We start from the raw sequence: 20,825 nt of genomic DNA on the forward strand, positions 1-20,825 counted from the left end.
TCTTTACACAAGTAAATTTGGGTCTTGCTTTTTGAGATTAACTATGAATTAACATCACAAGTATATTATTTAACTGTTGTTTTCTCTTAATTAAAGGTAACTATGCCTCTTTTGTCATGCAGGATCCCCCTCTGGATTATGCTAAAAGAAACAACAGAAGTACAGTGTTTCGTATCGTGCCAAAGTTTAAAAAAGAAAAAGTTCAGAAACATAAGACCAGCCCTCAGCCTGGTATGTGTTTTGAAATTGCAAGAAAAGTAGTAGTATTTGCAGAAAATGTGATTTAATGGGATTTTTTGGTAAGGGGTGACATGACTTACCTAAGACAAAGTAAAAGTGAAAAGCAGCTGAGCTAACTGGCATCTTCATTAGGATAAATATTCCTTTCAGTGCATTTAGAAAGCATTCAATAGGACCCCAATACTTCCAAGTGAACCAAAGAACTACTGTGAAAATACTTAGAAGTTTTATCATGCAACAGGATCTGTGTCTTTGCTGGTGGTTACATTTGATTTACTCATAGGCATACAAGCCATGGGTAAACACATTGTTTCCCTGTGAAGATCCAATTCAGGTTTTTCAGGTTAGTTTTAGGTGTGAAATAGTTTTTAGCACACTGGTTTAATTAACCAGTTATTCTTAAATTTTGGATGGGTTATATGCTCAATAAACGAGACAGATCAAACAAAAAATCATGATAGTCAATACTGATTTTTTAATTAGAAGTTGAACAAACTCCACTCTCCTCTCTTCCCATTTTTTATTTGTGAACTTACTTCCTTAAGATTATGTCCAGGAGGTAATCAGTGATTAGATGGTCTTAAAACTGTTTCTACATCTTTATTTTTCAAGTGAACTGTTGATCACAATCTGCAAAATCTTGCAGTTGTTGATCAGATGTAAGTTTCAGATAAGATGTCAGATTTCTCTTCGTTTTAAAGTGAAGCGATTAGCATTGAATGAAGTTGCAAAATTATAGCAATAAGTAGCAAAACTTTTTTTTTAATATGTGTGGTCTTAATAGGACTAATGTGGGCAACTAACCTTAGAGAACAATGTTTTACAGAGAGCTTCTTAATGGCCTTTGTAACAGTAGCTTAAAGAGTACTTTTTGTCTTAAGAATACTAGAATCTGTTAATTAAAACTGGACTTGCTTGCTGCCATTGCTATATTTGAGGTATGGTTGCTATTTTAATTTTACAAAGGTAATTAGTTTTTGAAGGCTTCTCCTCTCCTTGGATGACTACTAATAAATTAATGGCATAAAGCTGAACAACATTAGACTTTGCGTCACTGATCCTAAGCTGGTTTAATGTGAATTTATTGGGACATGAGGTTTTAAAGGCTTTAATGAAGAAACAGGAGTAAAGCTGAAAGCATGGCTGCAAAGCAAAGAACCCCAACTTTGTTTAGATACTTTCTCATGTTAACTGCTAACCTGTAACCTGCATGTAAAAAAGGAAATTGTCAGTTTTTGTGGAAAAGACACCTCTAACCTTTCCCTTTGCTAGCACGGCAATTCTACTCTGTTTTCCACTCTCTTTGGCCTAACCTTTGCTTGTGATGCATTTGAGCATGTAGAAATTAAGGGGGTTTTGCTCTTAACTTTGGTAGTTCAAAAATGGGGCACAGATGAAGTTGCTGCTTGGCTGGATCTGCTCAGTTTGGGAGAGTACAAAGAAATCTTCATCAGCCATGACATCCGAGGCTCTGAGCTTTTACATCTGGAAAGGCGAGATCTTAAGGTATTTCCTTTGTGCTACTTTTCTGCTATTGACCATTTTCTTTGAAACAACAACAACAAACTTTTCTTCTTTCCCTGCACTTGTCATTGCTTGTAGCTTGGCTTACACTGTGCAAATATGCAATAAACTAATATGCGCTGTCCTTGGGCCTGACTTTCTGAAGTGCTGACTTGAACTCATAACCAAGAATATCTGTGTTATCCAAAATTTCCTTCTTTTTTTTTTTCCACTTTATGTAGAATAATACTGTTGCAGTTTATGTCAGAAGGCATAGGAGAAGCACATTTGATACCTTACTGGCATCTGTGTAATATAATGTTTTCTTCAAGAGTTCACTGTTTCCTTTAAACATGGTCAGTATGGATCATAATAATTTTGAATCTATTTCTTGCAAAGGCTGATCTACTCCACATGATTTATTGTGTATATATTGGATATGGTGGATATGAGAGAGAAAAGAAGCTTAATAAATTGCAGCATTGGGCTTACATGGCGTTGGTGTTTGTGTGTCAAAATAGGTTTTCTCATCCCTGGCCGACCTCTGATTTTGGCTGCATAAATTCTTAAAAAAGAGTATTTTATTTTGACTCCAAAATTGTAAAACTTTTCTCCGCTGAGGTCAGATAGATAAGTTTTGCAGGGAGAAATGTTATCCAGCAGTTTCAGGCTGTTATTTAAGCTTGCTGGTCCTTTTCAGGAATGACTTAAGTGCATCCATTATATGTAATAGCAGCTATATCCTTGGGGATTCATTACATTACTTTTTCCAGGAACTAGGTAGTAATGAGTTCTTGGTAATGTGTTTTGCAACTGCTTTCAGCACATAGGAGAGGAAATAGGATATTGTATAAATTGCAAACATTTACATTTAGAGTGCAAGTCATTGCTCTAGCCACAGTGCAGTAGTCTCCAGGTAGAGGCAATATTTTCATACAAATGTGTTATTTTATGTAAAGTTTTTTTATACAGTGTGAAATCCTGGTGTTATAAGGTAGTGCTTGCATTGTGTGGCTGTTGCAGTAGAAAGCTGTTTCTGAAAACAGCTGTGTTTGAGATAATCTGTTTGGCTGGTGTGTATTATTTTACTCTTTGGTATTAGATTGCCTAAGCTTCTTCCCATGGAAGTTAAATTCCTTTCTTTCAGAGTAGTTCTGGACAGAGAGGGACAGCTTCAGGACAGTCCCTCCCTGCAAAAATTTAGAAATAGAAGAATGTCCAAGCAATCCACCACAGTGTTCCAGTGATGGATGTTGCAAGTCCCTGTTCTGAATGGGTGCTGCACAATCTTAAAATTCAACTGAGAAACTCAGCATCACACAATGCATAGGTTTGCTAAGATGTTAAGAAAATTTTAAAAGTCCAACTCGTTGGAATAAATGATGGGTGGGTAAGATCAGTGTTAAACTAGACATGGCTTCTGGCCATGCCTTATTTCTTATAGGTACCAATTTGACTGCATGCCCAGAGGACTGGCACTTAAACCAGGTAAATATCTGCAGCAGGATAATTATCAACCCGTTATCCCTGTTGCTAAGGCTCATGCTGATTCAGTGTAAATAAAACCCCATCACAAAGGTCTATACCATGAAATATCTGAAGGCTTGTCTTAGAGGGCCTACAGAGAGCCTGCTGTCTCCTCTACTAGTGCTGCCTGAAGACACGTAGGACAAGGAGTTGCTCTACAGAGGTTGCCAAGGGCATGTCCTGAGCTAACCAAAATCTTGCTCTGGAATCACCCCATGTGCTTGTTAGCAGATGCTGAGAGCTTCCAAATCAGTGCTGTTCGTAAGCTAGGCCAGGCTCTTGGCTGGGCATGGCTTGTGCTCTGTGTAAGTGCACTGAAGTTAAATAGCAGAGTTTAGTGCTCATCCTGCTGATTGTGTGCAGGTCTCTGCAGGGAGCCAATCAAAGATAGCTCAGGCAGCCTGCATTTTGCTGCCAGCGACCTGAATTGGTGCCAAGATGTGGTACTTGGGAAACGAGTAACATGTCACAAGCTGCCCTGTGAATCTTTCCTCCTTTTGGCTATCGAGATGTGCAGATGAGCCTTCAGTGCTCTTGCAGGCTATAATCTGTCTACAGCCTCTCCTCCACTGCCAGGCCTGTGCTTCCTGACAAGCTAAATGGGGTTACCATTGATTCATGAGCTCTTAACTCATGTGCAATAGATTTACCTCTATTACCTTTCATGTCTGCAGAAGGAAACATTGCTGCCTGTTTTAATTGAATCCTCTGGGCCCACCTTTCTTTCTGTGGTCAAAAGTAGAGATAAAAAGCAATATGGAAAAGGATTTGATGAAACACTTTTCCTTTGCACACATTGCTGGAACAGATTGATATGCTGACAGAAGAATCGGGCACCTCTAATTAAATTTCTGCATAGCTTGTGAATCCCATTCTCAGGGAGCTCTGTGTGGTGACTGGCTAATGAAGAACCAGAATGCCTCTTTCCACTCAGTCCTTGCAGTAATGCCCTTTCTACAGCCTCCTATGCCTGATTTAATTTTAAGGGGATCTTAGAAATTTACACCCATATGATTTTCCTTTGTTTGAAGAATGGCTGGGCAGTGAATTGTGAATTTTTCTGTGGAAACTGTAGAAAGAAGGCTTGGTGTGACTTTTATTTAACTTTATTTTACAAGCAAACTTGTTGAAAACTAGACTGATTTTTCTGAAATAAATACTGGCCTTCTTAGCACTGATAACCATGTTTCTATGAATGCAACTTAGTCAGAACTGCAACACATTTTGTAGAACGAGGGGATGATGTCACCTTAAAACTCCATAGCAATGTTGCTTTCCTTGGAGAAAGGGTTTCCATGCCACAGATCAGCTTGATAAGCAGTGCCAGTCAAGCTAAAATCTGTGCTGAGGACTATGACGCTTCATCCTGTGTTTTGCAGTAGCATGTTTTGAAAAGTTTTTTTCATGGAAAAGGTTTTGTAAGACTTGTTAGACTTCAGACATACTAGATGGGGATGTAAGTAAGGTAGATTTCTCATTTAGAAGATGTTATTGTTAAGGAGTGTTTATGTAACTTGTTTGCTAGTGGTGGTACATTTGGCCAAAAAATGGCCAGGAAATGGCACAGTGGTTAGGGAGAGCAGGAGAGGTGATGCTGTAGTTCTAAGGCTGTAGCTGGGAAAAAAGAAAGGCTATTTTTTTTCTTCAGACTCTGGATAGAGTCTCTTCTTCAAAACCGTATTTTAGTCAAATTGAGGTTTTTTATTAGATATCAAATATATATGAACAGATTATGTAGAGAATGATGAAATCCATGCATACACAAAAATGCAGAGACATTTGAGAATCTTCTTCTTTGATGGATGATTTGCTGATGTAGCAGATCCTTTTAGTCTGAGATGAGAGAATTTCAGCAAACTTCTGTGCACGAGCAGTAAACTGAGAATACTAGATAGCATCTAGTATCAGAATAGTATAAATTCTGGTTTCCACCAAACAAAAACTATTATAAAAGCATAAAAATTCAGAGTTTCTGGTTGGGGATTTTTCCCCCTGAAGTGTAGCAGAAAGTGGTCCCCCAAATTTTTTGATGAGGCTCTGAGACTTGCTGTTCTGATATGAGTTACAGCAACTTCAGCTGGAACAGAAATAAACCCAAAATCTCTTGCCTCTAAATCAAAGGTGTTGTGAAATGCTTTACAAAGGCTGGTGGGAAAAGTGGCTGAGTTTTATGGGAATTTCGTAGTATGTTTCTTTCCTTTGATTTTGAAGTCTGGCAGCATCTCACTATGTTGTTTATCCAACAGAAGTTCTACTCATGAAAAAATATTTTTTCTGAAGAATTTGTAAGTTCTTTAAATTGTCAGGTTTATTGTGGTTTGGAAAGTGTCCTTATGGGTTTTCCCTTATGTAGAATTTCTTCCACATAGCAACTAGGCTATTTCATTGGTTTCAGTAGTCATGTGTGGTTTTGATTTACTTGAAAATTAAGTTTAACATAAAAAGAACAGTATTACAGAAATGTAAAATTATAAATATTACTGTCATTTTAGGATGAATTTGACTACTACCTACATTAACTCTCTTAACTTAAAACTTATTACTACATTTGTTTATAAGAGAGATGACTATTAGAGAAAATAAAATATAAATTGGATGTGATGTGGAAAATCAGGAGTTTTTTTCAGGTAGGTTTATGAACAGCACTTGATTTGGGAACTCTTGTGGACAAATCTTGAACTCCTTAATGCTGACACCTTTGTGCCAAAGTTCTGTGAAGGACGATGATCTATTTATAGTGCTGATAGTTTTCAACTGAAGAAACAACCAAGTATTTTTTCTCTCTAACGTAACCAGAATTCAGTCTTGACTCTGAAAATTAAACCATCTGTTTAATCTTGGCTGTGCTACCTTTATAATAAAATAATTAATTAATGCCCATTTTACCACCTCTTTCTTTCAAAATTAAATACATGCTAACTTTTTATAGTAATATGGAATACAGATTTTCTGAGGTCTCTGTAGAAATGTAGATACAGTCTGCGTAGAGTACGTACAGAATAATATATATGGTTTCATTTTCCACTCTGTATGAGAAAATTTTTTTCAAGCTGCCTAATTACACTCCTTTCTTTTTGATGTCTTTGTAGTGGAAAAATCTTCCTATTAAAATGAAATGGTTTCTATTTCAGAAAAATAGTGAAACTTTTCTAAGTTTTTTTTTTTTTTTTGTTATTTAGCCACAATCTATTTATATAAGGATTTTTGTACAACTAAGTAGTGTTTGACTCTGCTGATTGCTCAACACATGCATTTTAAAGACTTTTTCATAGCTGGGTTTTACAGATAAGGGAAGCAGATTTCCACCAAACTGAAGTGAAAATTCATTAGTGTGGTGGGGGATCATTAGCACAGCTGGGCATCCCATTGTGCTTCTCTGATCATTGGACCAGTCAAAATTGAAAAAGGATGCTGCTAAAGCTATTACTAATACTGGGAGAAGTTTGCTACGAAAAATTCTTGTCTGTTGTTGCATATAGACATGGGTCTGGAAACCAATAATGGAAACATTTCAGCTGATGTGAATGATTTAGTGGTGGCTACAAGGAGATTTACTCTTGTGCTTTTTATATTTTCCTTTGGGATATGACGATCATGTTTCTGAGAATTTTTCTTCCAGCTCTCTAATCAGGAACATCCATGCTAGGAGATGTAACCTTTTTGGAATGAAAAACAAATGCTTACTCTTTCTATTGCTCTCTAAAGGGAAGTTGTCCTACATGCCTGTAGCCATTACATCCACTTTCCCTTGAGAAACTGGGGATATGTGTGTTTGTTGATTAAAGCAGACATCATAGGGCCTCAGATCAAGTGACATTGCTGGACAGAAGTTATAATCCATCACATCCTACCAAGCATTTGATTGCTGTGTTAGAGAGGAGGCGGAGATTGTTCTCTTTATTTTGCCAGAAATTGTGAAAGATGTTTGTATTTAGAAGTCAAGCCAGAGATGTTTTTGATATATATTGAATTGCCCTGGGTTGTCACTGTTGCAGGTAAGTAATTTTTTGTCTGCCAGACAGAGAGGGATTCATTGTATGCTCTGAGCAGTCTTTTTGTAAAGCAACTCTTGCTAACACTTCCTGGTTAGTGTTGATTGCAGTGAGCACATTTCTAGACATCTGTTGCATGGATAGATCATAATCAATGGGGTTTCTTTTCCCCTTTTTTAAAGTAAACGTCCTTCTTTTTATTTTTTTTTCTTTTTCTGTTTTTAAATTTTCTGCAGGACCTGGGGATAACGAAAGTGGGTCATATGAAGCGAATTCTCCAGGGAATTAAAGAGCTCAGCAAGAACACCCCTTTGTCTGAAGTGTAATTATGCTGGTGCTTTCCTTAAAGAGAGAAGAGAAGTTTGCTGGAGAAGCAAAGCTGTTGCAGGCACTTGGCTGTTGTTGTAGTTTACTCTATGGAAGAATAAGCACTGGTGTTTGTACAGGCTAGCATCTCTGAATTCTTGTGTGGTGAAGAACTTTGCAGAAAGAGTATGAAAGGATTTGTGCCAAAAAAAAAAGGAAAAGGTGATGCATTCTGCAAAGACATTTTCTTGGTGTGTGAATTGGCCAGTTTGGATAAGCCCAGTTTGGTAAATTGAGTGGTTGATGGTGAACTGCACTGACTGGAAAATATAATCAAGATATGATTGCTTTGCTTACATGCAGCTCAGTATGCCTCTCTTTATGCTGCAGCAAGATGCCACTGTACAGCATGAGGTCAGCTGGTTATCCTTCCGAGGCGTAGCTCTGTAAAACCTCCTGTGCAGGAGACCAGGATGTTTGGAAAGTTCAACACGTGAGCCTGGCAGTGCCGCAGGTATCCAGCACTCACTGGCCATGCTAAAAGAGGGGAGAGATACCTTGTGATACCATGAATGCAAACTATAATGCATGGTGTGCCTGCCTGAATTGTCTGTTGTTCTGTTGCATGACACATCTGATACTCTAAACACTTGAACAACTTTTTTATTGGTTTGAATGAGATTTAATTTATTGCTACTTGAGTGTCTTTTTTTTTTTTTTCTTTTCAGTTTCAGGCACTTTTCTATTCTTCAGTGTTGTGTTATGCCTAAAATGTGTTCTACGACAAAGGGTGTGTGGGTGTGGAAACTTAGCATTTGTGCCATATTCAGCAGATTATATATGATTGAAACACTGTACAGTTAGATTTTTAAATATATCATGTACAGAAAGTTTATCAGGTAACTAACTTATAAGAATTTTTGAAAGACTGGTACCTCACAAAAATATCAATTGGCTTCCTGCATGGAAAATGATAAAGAATCTTCTCATGGTGCATTTTAATGTAGTTATTCAGTTATCTTAAACATCTGTAGCATATTTGAATTTTTAGACACTAATGGTTTTATTTATTCTATTGTTCAAAAGCAGGTTTAAAGATTAACGAAATTTTCTTAAAGGAAGATTTAATTTTATTTATCATACATAAGAAGATATTTAAAATGTAGCAGCTGATTTGATTTTTGTGGGGTAAACTTTTATTTGTTGCTAATTAACTATTAATTTAAAAATGCATCTGTGTGCATTTCTTTAAAAAGGTGTCAATTTGTTTCTTGACAGCACTCCTACATCAATAGACCGTAGAAATTAAAAAACCCCAGACTCTACGGTTTTACACTAGGCATGCTAAGATGAATCACATGCAAGATAGTAATCCATGAGTGTAAACAGTTTAAAACAATTAAAACTGTCTTTGGTTAGAAATTGCTCTAGACCAGAGTTTGTAAGGTTATTTACAATTTACTTAAATGAAACAGGTTCATAATTTAATTTCCTGGTTAACTTTTCACAAAAGTATTAATCTAGTTGGAAAATAATTTTTAGATATCAACAAAAAAAATCCTAATTAAGTGTTTGAGATGAGATGATGTTGCACCACCTGCCAGAAAACTTGCACAGAATCGCTGTCTCCTTGCTGCTCCTAGCAATGTATCATTGCAGCACAAGGAACATTTGACTTTTACTTAATCAAGTAGCTTTGAGGTTTCTTGCACGTTAAAGAGATCTTAACATCTATTTCTGTTTTCCTCATGGGCAGCAGAGTAAGGTTTCATTTGATTTTTACCAAAACTTATTTCCTCATACAAAGGGGCCAGTGTCAAGTACAGCATCCTGGTTTTGCCCTCCATTTCTCATGCATATGACAGGAGCTGTTCCATGGCAAGTAGATGGGACTCATCCCTTGGAAAGTAAAATCTATTCTCTTCATTGTTTTATTGGAGAAAAAAAAAAAAATCAAAAGAAGCAAACCAGGTTTAATTTATATCTTATTGTAGTTCTTTGTGTTCTTGCTGCTGTAGGTTCAACAGGCACCACTCTGGGAGTTCTGTGGACATAATGATTATTCTGGTTAAAAAAAAACAAGTAAAAGGCTATTTGCTCTTATGTTTTCCATAAAAAACAAACAAAAATGTTTTTGCCAAATGATAGGATTTATATGCTGTTGTATAAAAAGCATATGCAAAAAATGGAAAGTTAGGCAAACAATGGAAAGTTTGTTGGTTTTGGTTTTATTTTAATGTACTTGATATTCACCCCTTTAATGACATTCAGGTGACATCTGCCAAGTCTTTGTAGGTTTTATTTCCTTTTCTCTTTGGTTCTCCATAAGCTACACTGTATTTTAACATATGGCAGCATTCTAGCATATTGATATTACAGTAGAAAACACATTTAATCTTCTGGTCTATTCAAGGATATAATACATACAACTTTCTTTGCTTTCCTGATTGTGGGATGCAATCTCTTTACAACTTTCAGCCTTGCTGTATGCAAGGCATTAAGATGGGCTATGGAACAGGATCTCTTCAAGTCACTGTAGACATCTACGCTGGGTATATTAAAAAATGGGAGCTGCTTTTAGGCAGGGAAAATGGGCAAATGTTTGTAACACGACTTTCTCATGGCACTCCTCAAATTACCTCAGTATAGGACAACTGATCAATGATCATTTTTCTAAATGACCACCAAAGAATTCAACTTTGATTGTCCTAAGCATTTTTTTTTAAATGCATGAGTAGAAAAAAAACCAAAACTGTAAGCATCATTTATGCTGTATTTATTAGAAGCCCAGGAAAGCAAATTTTATGCAACTCTATGCCTTAGATGAGTGTTGGCTATGAAGTGCAAATGTGTCTGACAGGGAGGCTCAAAATATTTTACAGAGGTTCTCTGTGGAGGTCATGGGTTATAACTGTGTTTAAGAGATTTGGCTTTTCTGAAGGCTTTTGAACACAGTCTTACTCTCTCATGATTATTCTAAGTATTGAGATTTTTTCCTTACTGATGTAAAAGTCCCAGCTCCTAGAACTAAGTACATAAATAGCTACATTTTTTAATGAACTGTATTCTCCCTAATTTAATCCTGCTGTTAAAAAGTGCTTCAAAGCACACATCCCAATATTTCAACAAAACCAAGGTAAACACATCCCTAACAGCAGTTAGTTTTTTAGAAAACAAGATCCTGTGGAGCCTGATTCAACATGCTAGATTTATCAAGACAATCTCTATACAAGTTTACTGGATGAATTTTTTTTGCCCAAGTCGAATACACATGATTTCTGTGGTCAGTATACATTAAAGTCTGAAAGGAATGCAGAGTAATCTGCATTTTTTTGTAGTGGCTCCCATTCATATAGATGAAAAGCTCTGCACCTCAGAGAAAGGAACATGAGAAATGCATGTTTTAAAATGGCAGCAGGTTGCTAAATGTATGTTTCTGTTTTGTCATTTTCAAATAGGATTTTCTCAGTTCCCTGTATTTGATTGCTGTAGCAACCTCTGATTTAGGTTACACAAGTTATGCCTTTATAAAGCCTCATGCCTTCTTCTTAGAAACGTAATGAAATCAAGCAAACTCAAGGTTATAGGTAGGTGTTGGAGATGTTTTGCAATACTTCAAAGAAAAGAAGGTTCAAAAATCAATTTTTTTTTACATGATGGCAAGTGCAAGTTTTCTTTGATACATTTTTATGTATCTCCCCTTAACCACTATTCTTTCCTCCTGAATGTCTCTTTCTTTCAAAGAAAAATACTTTGAACTTGGAAGAGCAGTAAAGTGTAAAGCATATGATCAAAAACCCCCCCACACTATTTCATTCCAGTATTTCTTGTTTTGGGACTGGAATTAACATGCTTGGTCCTGTAAATAATAAATAGAAATCATCTTTCTCTCTCTATCCCTGCCCAAAGAAATTAATACTGCAATATTGCATAGCTGTAATTCAAAGGAGAGGTATTGATTTTTTCGTAATAAACATCCATTTTATATCTTCCTATGCTTTTTGTAGAGAAATAGATAACCTGCCAATTTTACTTTTTAACTGAACTCACTCATGCTAATTTAATGAAAATGTCATGAAGCTTTGATAATGAGCATGGCTTACTTCAAGGGTAAAATTATCAGTGTTTTTCAATGCATCTGGTCTTCATTTTGGGAAGACTGGCAGGAGACCTTTTTCACATGTAATGGAAAATTAATATATAAAACAAATATGAGAGGATGTTCCATAGTCCTACTTTAAAAACAGTTATAATAATGGAGATGTAAGACAAAACCCCCCACGGTGATTCCATTTTGCTTGATGCTTCCTGTTTATGATTGCATTAGTAGTGTTTACAGCTGTTTCTGCAGTGCTCTCTCTGTGCCCCTAAATATTGAGTTCTTGCCTATGAGTTCAACTGTTCTGGTAATTAATAATTAACAGTGCAAAAAGTCTTTGTGAAAGGTAAAGTCACAAGGAATGTATATGGTTGAGGCTAACTGAGCTGGAGCAATTTATTTACTTTACAACCAGGAAATCATCTTGTCACTTGTATGAGTAAGTGAGAGAGACACACAGAAAATAAGATTAAATAAGTCACTCTAAATTTATTTTTTCACCCCAATAACTTAAGTACCTCTCAACTGCAGCATCCTGTATACATTTATAACACAGGCTGTCCCATATTTTTGATTCTATTTTCATGGATTGTACATTTTGTGGTATGATTTTCATATCATCAAGGGTTGATGCTGCTTATTCTAACTACAAAGATTTAATGTTTGCAAGAACTGTACCTGACTGTCTTAAGTAAAGGAACAAGTTTTTGATGACTTGAGGAAGCTGAGGAGTTTGGACAGGACTTAAAATATCTCTGCTTCCTCTTCAGAGATGAATGGTAGCATCAGCAGGATTGATAAAGCATCATTTGGTAATTATCAGTATAAAATCTTTACTGGTTGTATAAATTCCTGTATTTATATCTAGAGTATAGTGTGGAATGGATCTTTTTTACAAAAAGAAAAAAGTTTTCTAGTTGTTTTCTACTACTGTAGCATTAGGTTTCATAGCTCTTTTAAGTGTTAGGTTATGTACTTGAAATGTTTGTTTCTGCCATACAGAAGTCCAGTCTGTTTCTCAGAAATTATAATCCATTTAGAAGCCATCTGGAGACCTTGAGAAGACTCTTCCTGTAGCCAGTTGCTTGTATTAGTGGGGCAGAAGAAGCTGGTGCCTCATTTATGTTTAACACCAGTCATGACTTTACTAATGTTTTTTCATCGCTTCTCTGCTTCTGGCAAGATGAGACCCTTGCATTTCTCTCCATGGTTTCCACTCAGAAGAGCTGGACAGGCAGGCTGGGAAAAAGTTGTAGGATCCTTGAAGAGAGCAAGATAGACCAAGGCTTCAGGCTCCAAAGCCTAGAATAGCCATGGTGGACTAAAATCCTTTAAGTTATAGTTTTGCAATTCCTGCTGGAAGCTCTAACAATTAACACTAGCTACTGAAATGCCCTTGGAAAGAGAAGTGTTTTGGCAAGCTCTACCAGCTGTGTAAGACATTGAAAATACTGAACATTATGATAGCTATTAGTAGGACAAATATCCAAGTGACCAATGAATATTTTATTCTATGGAACAAATACTTTGGAAAAATACAGTTTGTAGGATTATTCAAAGACTAGTGTAAGGATTGAAAAGCTCATGAATACAAAAGCAATGTGGTGCAAAGTTTAAAGTAATTTGCTACTATCTTTTTCCAAATTCATTGGAAACAACTATTTTAGGGAGCTGTGTTTGATCCAGGTATAGCTATACAAGAGCATGTGAACTGGAAAGTGGAAACAGGAAGAAATGAACTAAAAGTAAAATTGGATAGTTTGTTTTTGTTATGGAAACTGTGTGAAAAGCCAAAAATAAAATCTCCTCAGCGCCCCAAATCCCTTCTATGACTTTTTAAAGTGAATTAGCATTTTAAGTCCTAATTTTATTAAACTAAAGCATTAATTGGATAAAACATATTTTAGTTTCATTAATAACCTGACAGTGCCATTAACTGGGAAAGAGTTAGAGACATAACTATGTTTTTCTCCTGGTGTTAGTTGAAGTAAGCTCTGTTTGAGACTAATACTCATTGCAGTCACAGTCAATTATTTTGTGAATGGGGAGGTTGAGGAAAGCCATTCAAAGCTGCTTGGTCTTGCTTTTCAGGGAGGGGTAGAGCACGTGTGCTGAAAAGTAGGGCCTGGAAGCTCTTAATGAGAATTTTAAGGATACAAGATTTTCTAGATGGACAGTTTAGGAAGATTTACAATGAGCACACAGGCATGCAGATACTCACTGTGAAGGTTCCTGGTAGCACTGTCCTCTCACAAGATGCCATGGCTATACATTGAATCAGGCATTTGGACTGTGTGCTTAGCCAGATTCCAGAAGATTTTCTACAGGCATCTGTCACTTGTGGTGTCTGTACTTTCTGTCTTGGTTTTATGTCTCCTTAAATCCTTCACCTTGAAAAATGCAGTTGTTCATATACAATAAAAATTACCAATTTTCCAACTCAAGGAGCACAGCTTGTGAACCTGTCCTGAAATAATCTGTTTCATTAGCCACCTTTTTACATCACAGCCTTTGAATCCTAAAAGATCTGAAACTATGGCACCTTCCTAGAGCTGCCAGTTACCTTAGGAATTAATATGTTTGTATGTTGACAGGATCATCAAAGGGCAAGGTGGTATGCACAGTGGCAGATGAGACATGCAATAGATGGGATTTGTACATAAAGTATACAAGCTGTTGAGGTGCTCCTGAAAGGTGAAGAGGGCCTGATCTCTGCACCTCCCCTCTGGCCTTTCCTCATTGCTGTCATTGCACACAAATAATTTAATGTCATCTGATATTAGCAGCTTTTTGTCTTAATTCATGGTGACAGCAAACCTATCCATCACTACTAATGAAACTTCTCACTGTCACGTCTGTCTGTCTAGAGCAGGTATCTTCAAGTGTTGAGTACTGTGGAATTGCATTAATGTATTTTTAGTGATGTTCTGGCATTTAAGAAAGGTAAGTTTCATCTAAAGGTATTTCAAAGGTTCTGAGAGGATGCCAGTCCAGCATGGGTGGTTTCTGTCATTAGCCAGGCTTGTAACTTACACTGGTATTTCAGTCAAGTACAACTGTTAGGTAATTCTGTAGTAACATCCACTTACATGCATGTGTGGATGCATGAAGTACACATGGAAGCCTTGCAGAGATGTGACACTGTCTAGTTCTCTGCATAACTCATATTTGTGTCTAAATAGCAGTTTGTAGCAAAGAGCTGAAGCACATGATTTCCACTCAATCCAAACCTATATTCAATTGAAAATGAAAACATCTAACATGGTTTGTCCGGGTTTAGGTAAAAACTGGTGTGTATTCAGTAGTTTCTGCCCCTTGTTTCCCCTTCTTCCTGCTCGTTCCACAAGGAAGTTCATCATCTTTGCAATCATATAGATCTGTTGGGACTCAGGCATATGCTGTGCTTTAAACAGAACTTTAGGCCCCTTGGAGATTGTTCTTGTATTTCAGTTTTAGCATTTACATGTAACCCTACAGATGATTTGGGTGGAGAGAAATTTCTCCTCACACAAAAGTGATCCTCAGATTGATCATGGGTAGACTTTTAAATGCCATATTTGTGAATGTTGTTCTCTTGCCAGTATTTGTGTGGATGTGTGTAGATACGTAGTATCTAGTTAGTAGTGTGTATGTGAGAGCACACCTGTACATAGAGATGTATATACATACCCTGGTTTTGCCCAATATAACAATGCCAACTTGTGTGTAGAGCCAAAAAAACCTTAAAACTATACAGTGCTTGAGATGCTGCATTGTTTTTATTATAGTATTTTTTATATCAGATGAATTGCAGGATGTTTACAGATGCTTATTAATATTTAACTTATACAATGGGGAGGCAGGATGTTTATGATTGTTGTCAGCTAAAGAATTGTATATGATTCTGGGTGAAATTTTGGCTTTTTTGAAATCCTTGGCAAAACTCCCATTGATCGCACTGGGGCCAAGATTAAACCCCTCTGAATCTATTGTTTACTGGCTATTTTCCTACTGTGATAATTTTTTTAAAATGAGTGAAATGTATTTATTTTTTCCCAATGTGAAATCTGCAGTTTCTATTTGGATTTTTCTACGGAACCTGCAAACTACAACACAGGTGGGAATATATGCCTCAGAGAATGTATAGAATTTTTCATTGATCTGGTCCTTGAATATGTCTAAGAAAATACCTTCTAAAATAACTTTTGTAAGATTTAATACAGAATCATCTAAAAAGAGATCACCTTTCATGCCTCTCTCCACAAAGAGGGAATGCAATGTGGCAGGTGAATGTGAAGAAGTATTCACTGATAAATAAAAAGTAGTCCTGTCTGTTTTCTATACCTACTGATCTCATGCAGCTCACCTGTCTCTGCAGATCTGGTATGAGACACTTGAAGTACCTTATCCAAAAGTACCTTATTGGGAAAAAAAAGTTACATAGTAAATATGTGGCTTTAAGCTTCTTATCAAGATGTGGAGGTATCTTCAGAGCCAGTGTGTTGAATAACTTTTAATATTCCATGGATGAGTTAAAATGATGAAAATGTTAAGTGGTAAGGCAAGCTGGACAACTGCTGTCAAGAAATCGCTTGTCTAGAGGCAGAAGGATCAGTTCTTTAATAGCACAATGGAGGAAAAATACCGTAATGCAGCGCTTCCTAAATCCCTTTCCAGGGTGTCTTTTAATCGTGTATGCTTGAAGTGTATTCTTCCTGTAAAAAAACCATTTGGCTGTGAAACAGCTAAACAGATGCATCCTAATTTCTTCATCTAAGGCTAAAATATCATTTTCAAACAAGAGCTGTGGTGCACTTTGAAATACATGTGTTGGGAACAGGTAAGTTTATATTCATCATAGATAGCTGTCCCAGGGATAGTCGGACTTGTAAAGTGAGGTAGTTATGTTAGGGTTATCAAAAGCTGAAGAAATAGCAAAGCAGACACAGTCCTTCATGAGGCTCTTTCTGAAGACATCTGTGCAAATGCCCACCACTTCCTGGAATCTTTTCCTTGAATTTTGTTTAAGAAAGGATCATATTCAGATTCCTACTCTTCCCCTTCCTAATAAGACAGGTAGTATGCACCTTGGTTGAACTTTCTAGGAGTTTGCTGGCTGTAGAAACGGACCTCAAAAGAATAAAAATTCGAGGCAGTCAGTAGGCTTGTGAAGGATACACAGGGCTCTGTCTGGGCTCGTTAGACTGCGAATGTGGATCTGATCACAGATTACTGGGGGAAAAGCTCCTGTGGTGCTCCTGCTGCACTTGGTGGCAAGGCTCCATGGTTGTTAGTGGGAGCAGATGGGTGCCCAAGTGAGCAGACAGCTTTCCTTTGCATGTTGATTGTCTTTCTTCAATTCTAATCAGGACTGGAGTTCAGGACACACCTTTATTTGTCTGCAAAGCTTGTGATATCTGAGAAAATGAGGAGGAAGTGGCTGAAGGTCTGGATTCTGCCTTTGGTTTCCTGCCAATGGAGCTGGTGTAAGACTGGGGGCAGTTTAGTTAACCTTTGAGTGCCTCACTTTCTCCACCCATGAGAATAGGGATGCTCACCCCCTCTGTACAGCCCCCTTGAGTCCTGTAGGAGAGCAGTGTTATATAAACAGCTGAGTTTTACCCACACTATTATATGTAATAGAAATAAATGACTTCTGTCCATAACACTGCAAGAATTGCTTTTCCTAGTTCCAGTTCCCTTTGATGACCTACATCCTGACTACATCCTAGGTAGTCAGTTTTGAAGCTTAGCAATTGCTCTAATACTTAGAATTACACACACAGCAGGCTCTGTTGCTGCAGAAAAGAGTAAAACTTTAAACTGCCTGACAAAACTTGCCAATGAAGTATATCTAACAGAGCAGGGGTGTAACTTTTGGCTTTATTTACTTGTAATAATGGTAAGGAACAGTGAATTTTGTTTGTTTACATACTGTTTACAATGGCACAGTTTTATTTTTAATATATAAAAACAATTGAGGTATTTATTGCATATACTATTTTAAAGATGTTTTATGTGTTTTCACCTTTGGAATATATTGTTACATTTCCTTGTACAGATAATTTGGGTGGCTTTGTTAATATAGTTAGTAATTTTTATGACTACTAAGTGACCAGTTTTCCGTGCCTTTTTATTGTTGGATGCATGATTACATATTTATTATTGTATGGAAGTCACTGAGATGTGTATTTTTGTATTCTGCTGGAAGCAATGGTTGATTTTATTGTACATGATAAGAGATGCCTTCCATAACAGGCACTCGTATGAGATCTTCCTTCTCAAATAAACAGAATGCATTCAATGTATATAAGTCCTTGAATTTATTTTGTGTCTAGAAATCAGTGGAAATGCTTGAACATCATGACACTGAATTTTAGATGTTACCCATTCAAAATGTGGGCTGCTACCAATGTCATCAAATCTAAACCAGAATTCCCCATCAAAATCAATACAATCTCAAGTCCTTTGGCACAGTACAAGACTTTGGAATTTAAAAGAAAACTCTGTGTGTTAAAACTACATAAAATTTGGATGAATGGCTATCGAGCATTATTTCTACTCAGTCTGCCAGGGACTGCCTGAAAATTGTTTTAAATTAGAGCCTTTGAACACAGCTTTTTTACATCCTCTAAATGGCTATGTGCAAACCCAGATGTAAGTAGGTCACTGTGCATACAGGTGTTTACATTTGTAGGGATCTTCCACTGGATCTTGCTGCCACACAGCGTATTAAGTGCGAAAACAGATTTGCATTTGCATCCATGGTAACAGCAGTCATTAAAACAGAACATTCAGTAGCACCTGTTTTTCTACAGGTAAGTGGCAGTAAAGCAAACACATTTCTCCTCAGCAGTATGGACTGTGCCTTGCTAGCACAAACCCTGATAAACACTCACGGGGTTGATTCCAGAGGGCCGTTCTGCAGGCAAGCATCAGCTGCTGTGTTGTAGGTCAGTGAGCTACTAAGCTGTTCTTAGCACAAGATGTGATGTGAAAGTAACCACAATCAGTGGCATATACAGAAGGAAAATTATAGTGTACAGGAACCTAAGTCAGTTCATGAAGGCTGTAATCTTGTGATCGATGAAGTTGTCTCGTGGTTGGGATTCCATTGTCCTGGATGATCATAGCCTGGAGAGGCAAATTTATGGATAACCCAGAAAGCTTAAAGGTCAGTGCTGGGGGGTTTAATGAATTCCAGGTGCTTACAGTTCTCTTAGGATTGAAGCCTGTACTTTAATTCAAGGTGTGTTTTGGGAGTCTTTAAACTGAAATGGTTGGTTTCAATAATCAAAGCAGTGGTATAAATGAGAGACTGCAGTAGGAGAAATAACTCATGGGGTAAAGTAGGGGACACCACTAGGAATGGCACTCTGCAGTACATGGGGAGACTGGGTGTGATAGTGCTTGGACACCAGGAACTGTCTAGAATTTCTTCTAGTAGTTAGACTGCACAATAAGGTAGGCTTCCCACAGTTCATCTTGACCATAAATTAGATTTCTGGGAATAAGAAGTCAAAGAATGTGAAAAAAAGTAGTTGGATTATAAACCTTAAGCTGGGAGATGCACTGAGGGAACTTTTTAATAATTTTAAGAAAAGTTTGGTAAATGAGTGAACTGTTCATACCACATGTTAATACTTGTGGCCTATAATCAATCCGTTCATGTCAGTGGCACCAAACAGCTGATTAAGAGGTCTGAAACTGTGCTTTTAACTCCTATAACTAAATTAATAAAAATCTGAAAAACAGAAGGTAGTAGACAGGCAAGCACTGAAATTGGACGTGCTGAAGCAAATCTAACACAGTTATTTCCCAGAGTTATTTTATCAAAAAGGGCTGTCTAAAACAGCCCTTGTCTAATACAAAATCTAAATGTCTTGTCTAAACCAAAATCTAGTAGCAAATTATTTCAAAAGGTTTAGTGGGGATGGCGTGATCAACTACAAGGGCAAAAATGAAACAGGTGCAGTATTAACATTCCATGTTAATACTAAAATATTGGAACAGTGAGCATAGTAAAAAGTGATAAACAAAAATTATTTTTAAATTATGCCATTCAGGCCACTAAAAGTTTGTGTTTAGATTAAAATCTGCCCATTCTGGAGGCAGATATAGAAGTATGGCATTAGCCTGAATTGGCTGTGTATTTAGTTGTTTGCCCCATTTCCTTCTGAGTTACTGCAGACTGCTTCCTAATTACATAAATGCAGTTCTGATCATATTTATAACTATACTTTTTGAAAATAAAATATGTCAGTAGAGCCATGGCCTTGATCATCTGCAGCCGTCTAATGGTGGGAAGATGTCATGGATTGAATCTGTCTTGAAAGCATGACAAAACACAAGGCAGGTGCAATAGCTTCTGTCCTGGCCAAATGCACACAGATGAGTGAAAGCAGCAGCTGGCCCATGCCCTCCTGCTTCAGATGGGAACTGAGGGGATCTACACGGAAGTGCATCTTTCTTTTTATAGAGGGAGAGATGAGACATGTCATGGTGATGAAATGGGTCATCCTGGGATGTGGCAGATGCCTCACTGAGGCACCAGGATTTTTTGCTCTAGCTTTAGTTTGCATTTCCTTTCCCTGATAGGAGTGCACAGCTGTGCCTCCACTTGCCCCTCTGAACTCATTCCTCCCCTCTGCCCTTTTGCTGTTATTTGCATCTCCCATGGCTCAAAGGCTTCAGCCCTTCTCAGGTACCTACCATAATTTCCCAATTACACTCTGCCAACTGCAATTTCCTTTCTTCAATTTCATTAAAAAAAAAAAAAATCCATCTGCTGCCTAGCGACATTAATGTAACTGCAGATATGAGTTCTCCTGGCAGTCAGGCTATCCTCTGAGTAGAGCAGTCCATTAATTAGAATCAGATATGTAATACCTCTGAATCCCTAATGCATGTCCCTGGTAGGAATAATAAAAAAAAAAAAAAAAAAAAAAAAAAAAAAAAAAAAAAAAAAGTAATAATAATATGCTAATGGTGTAATGATTCAACTGATGGGGTGTTTTCCCTCCCTCTGAGGGAACAGTGCTTTGCTCAGACTTCCTGGGCACAGCATTTCCAACCTGCTGTTGAAGCCATCAGTACTCTGAAGGTCAAGTCACACAGGAGCCTGCAAGTGGTGTAAGAGTATGTACTTGTGATTTATGCTTGATGACTTATTTTCCAAC

At 37.2% G+C, this 20,825-nt stretch overlaps 1 protein-coding gene across 2 annotated transcripts in view; it reads left to right on the top strand.

The window, feature by feature from the left end:
- DGKH (diacylglycerol kinase eta) overlaps window positions 1-17,946 on the top strand; it is a 163,025-nt gene extending 145,079 nt beyond the window's left edge. Inside the window, exons 29-31 of one of the 2 annotated variants that reach the window (XM_069009793.1) lie at window positions 123-231; window positions 1,616-1,746; window positions 7,499-17,946. In XM_069009793.1, coding sequence (XP_068865894.1) covers window positions 123-231; window positions 1,616-1,746; window positions 7,499-7,588 — 330 coding nt within the window. In that variant the 3' untranslated portion in view covers window positions 7,589-17,946. The remainder of the gene's footprint in view (window positions 1-122; window positions 232-1,615; window positions 1,747-7,498) is intronic. The other variant, XM_069009797.1, reaches the window with a different exon arrangement.
- Window positions 17,947-20,825: the final 2,879 nt, after the last annotated feature.

Source organism: Aphelocoma coerulescens, chromosome 1, assembly GCF_041296385.1.
Source record: "Aphelocoma coerulescens isolate FSJ_1873_10779 chromosome 1, UR_Acoe_1.0, whole genome shotgun sequence".
Classification (NCBI taxonomy): Eukaryota; Metazoa; Chordata; class Aves; order Passeriformes; family Corvidae; genus Aphelocoma; species Aphelocoma coerulescens.